Below are 2,130 nucleotides of genomic sequence, written 5' to 3' on the forward strand. Positions count from 1 at the left end.
AATCTGGTGCTACGCGCTTCACTACGGCCGGACAAAGTGTCGACGATCCCTAATGCAGTGGATGCGACCAAGTTCACACCCCCAGTCACTGCACCACGCAAGCCAGACGACCCTATTACGGTCGTTATCATCTCCAGATTGGTGTATCGGAAGGGGATTGATCTCGTGGCTCGGGCGATCCCGCTCGTGTGTGCACAGGACTCGAGAGTGAGATTCCTAATTGGAGGTGATGGCGCCAAGAGGCTGTTGCTTGAAGAGATGAGAGAGAAGTACAGACTACACGACCGGGTGACGCTGTATGGAGCAGTGCCCCACGCTCAAGTGCGAGATGTTCTGTGTCAGGGCCATATCTTCCTTAACAGTTCACTTACTGAAAGTTTCTGTATCGCCATTCTAGAAGCCGCAGCGTGTGGGCTCTTCGTTGTAAGCACTAAAGTCGGAGGAGTTCCAGAAGTACTGCCACCCGATATGGTGCAGTTTGCAGCGGAAATCACGCCAGAGGCGTTGGCTGAAGCGGTTTTGGCTGCTGTACCGCGACTTGCAGGCGTCGATCGACAGGAATTTCATGAAAGAGTAGCGCAGATGTACAACTGGGATGCTGTCGCGGTGAGAACGGAGAAAGTGTACGAGAAGGTGTGCGCACTTCCAGACAGCTCGCTACTCCATCGTCTACAGCTGTACCACGGAATCGGTCCAGTGGCAGGGATGTTGGCCTGTGTCATCGCTGCGGTTTTACACTTGTACGTGGTGTTTCTCGAGTGGTGGCAACCTGCTCATGAGATTGAACTCGCGCTAGACTGGACCCCCGTATCTCAGCAATGTGATGGAGATAAACGGAAGACTGAATAAGGCTGAAAATGCCCACTGTGACTACAACTAGGCCCCAAAAAAACTACGAACCACGTTAATAGCAGGTATTACGGAGAATTGGAGCCATTGCGCTGGTGGTGATCATCATGATCTCTTGATTTGCCCCCAGGAACAACCCGGAAGTGCTCGGGTTTCTATGCATGCATCTAAGTCGAGGTGCTGAGCAATGGAATGGAGGTTCTGCACTGACTTAGTGTACCAGCAGCTTTTGTGAGGCTTGGAGTACAGGTACATCCGAACGAATCGAATCCCGCGCCAGGCTCATAAATTCAGGAGAATCATCGCCATAGTGAACGCACCGCATGTGTTTGCATGACGAAATTTCCCCGGTTTCCGTCAGGCTACTTCAGCAATGGATCCCGAAAGCTGCCCTCCCAAACTGCACGAGCGTTCTCCGCCCAAAAATGATTGTTTGGCTCCAGGAAACCGTCGGGGTTGAAGTCGCGCTTCCATGGTCGTGCTACTCGACGCGATCATGATTCAGACACAGCGATCTTTAACCGGTGGTAGCATTGAGACCACCAGTTTTAACTCTTCCAGAGTTGCAATTTCCAGAGTCATCCTCAGTGGAGTCTTCCTCAATGGAGTCTTCAACCGTCCTCTTTGCAGACCGCAGTGCATTGACTGGTAAGTAGTGGTTGGACGTCCACGGGGATGATACACGACGGACGATCTTACGGGACAGAGTATCGCCTCCAGTACAGAACCCTACTACTAGTAGTAGGCCATATCTGGCGGCGACTCGTACTGACAAGTAGGAATACACAGGAGCTCCAACTCATCTGCTGCTGTCAGCAACCGAGCCGCGTCCTGTTAATGAGTTGGCCTTTATGGGGATGATAGTCACGATGCTCGCCACTAGGGGGATAGAATCCTGGAGCTTGCGCTCGTTGGTACACTCAACATGCGCGAAACCGTTCGACATGCAACTGTCTTACTACGCAGTACATGTAAAGCAACAGCAAGCAACAGACACTAGCAATCAGTTGTCTATTACTTGGGGCGATCAATTGTCGATACCCGCATCCAAAAAATGATATATATATATATATATATATACACTGCCAACGTTGTCACTAACGCAAGAAAATACGTCCTAGCTCAAACCTAGCCTGTAACAACTTAGCATGCGGCGGCGGTCTGCGTCACCGAAGTCTGAGTCACGGACTCCGTCGAGTTCGTCGTGGTGGCGGCCGGAGTGGCAGCGGGAGTGGCAACGGGAGCATCGGTAGCCGTCGGCGTCGTCGTCGTCGTCGTCGT

General features: G+C 52.0%; 1 protein-coding gene across 1 annotated transcript; it reads left to right on the forward strand.

Moving 5' to 3' along the window:
- The first annotated feature begins 133 nt into the window (after positions 1–133).
- PPTG_09078 (hypothetical protein) lies at positions 134–966 on the forward strand. The gene has a single exon (XM_008903933.1). The coding sequence runs from the start codon at positions 259–261 to the stop codon at positions 847–849; it is 591 nt and encodes a 196-aa protein (XP_008902181.1). The 5' UTR covers positions 134–258; the 3' UTR covers positions 850–966.
- The last annotated feature ends 1,164 nt before the right edge of the window (positions 967–2,130 follow it).

The sequence above is a fragment of the Phytophthora parasitica genome (assembly GCF_000247585.1).
Source record: "Phytophthora parasitica INRA-310 unplaced genomic scaffold supercont2.17, whole genome shotgun sequence".
In the NCBI taxonomy this organism is placed as follows: Eukaryota; Oomycota; class Peronosporomycetes; order Peronosporales; family Peronosporaceae; genus Phytophthora; species Phytophthora nicotianae.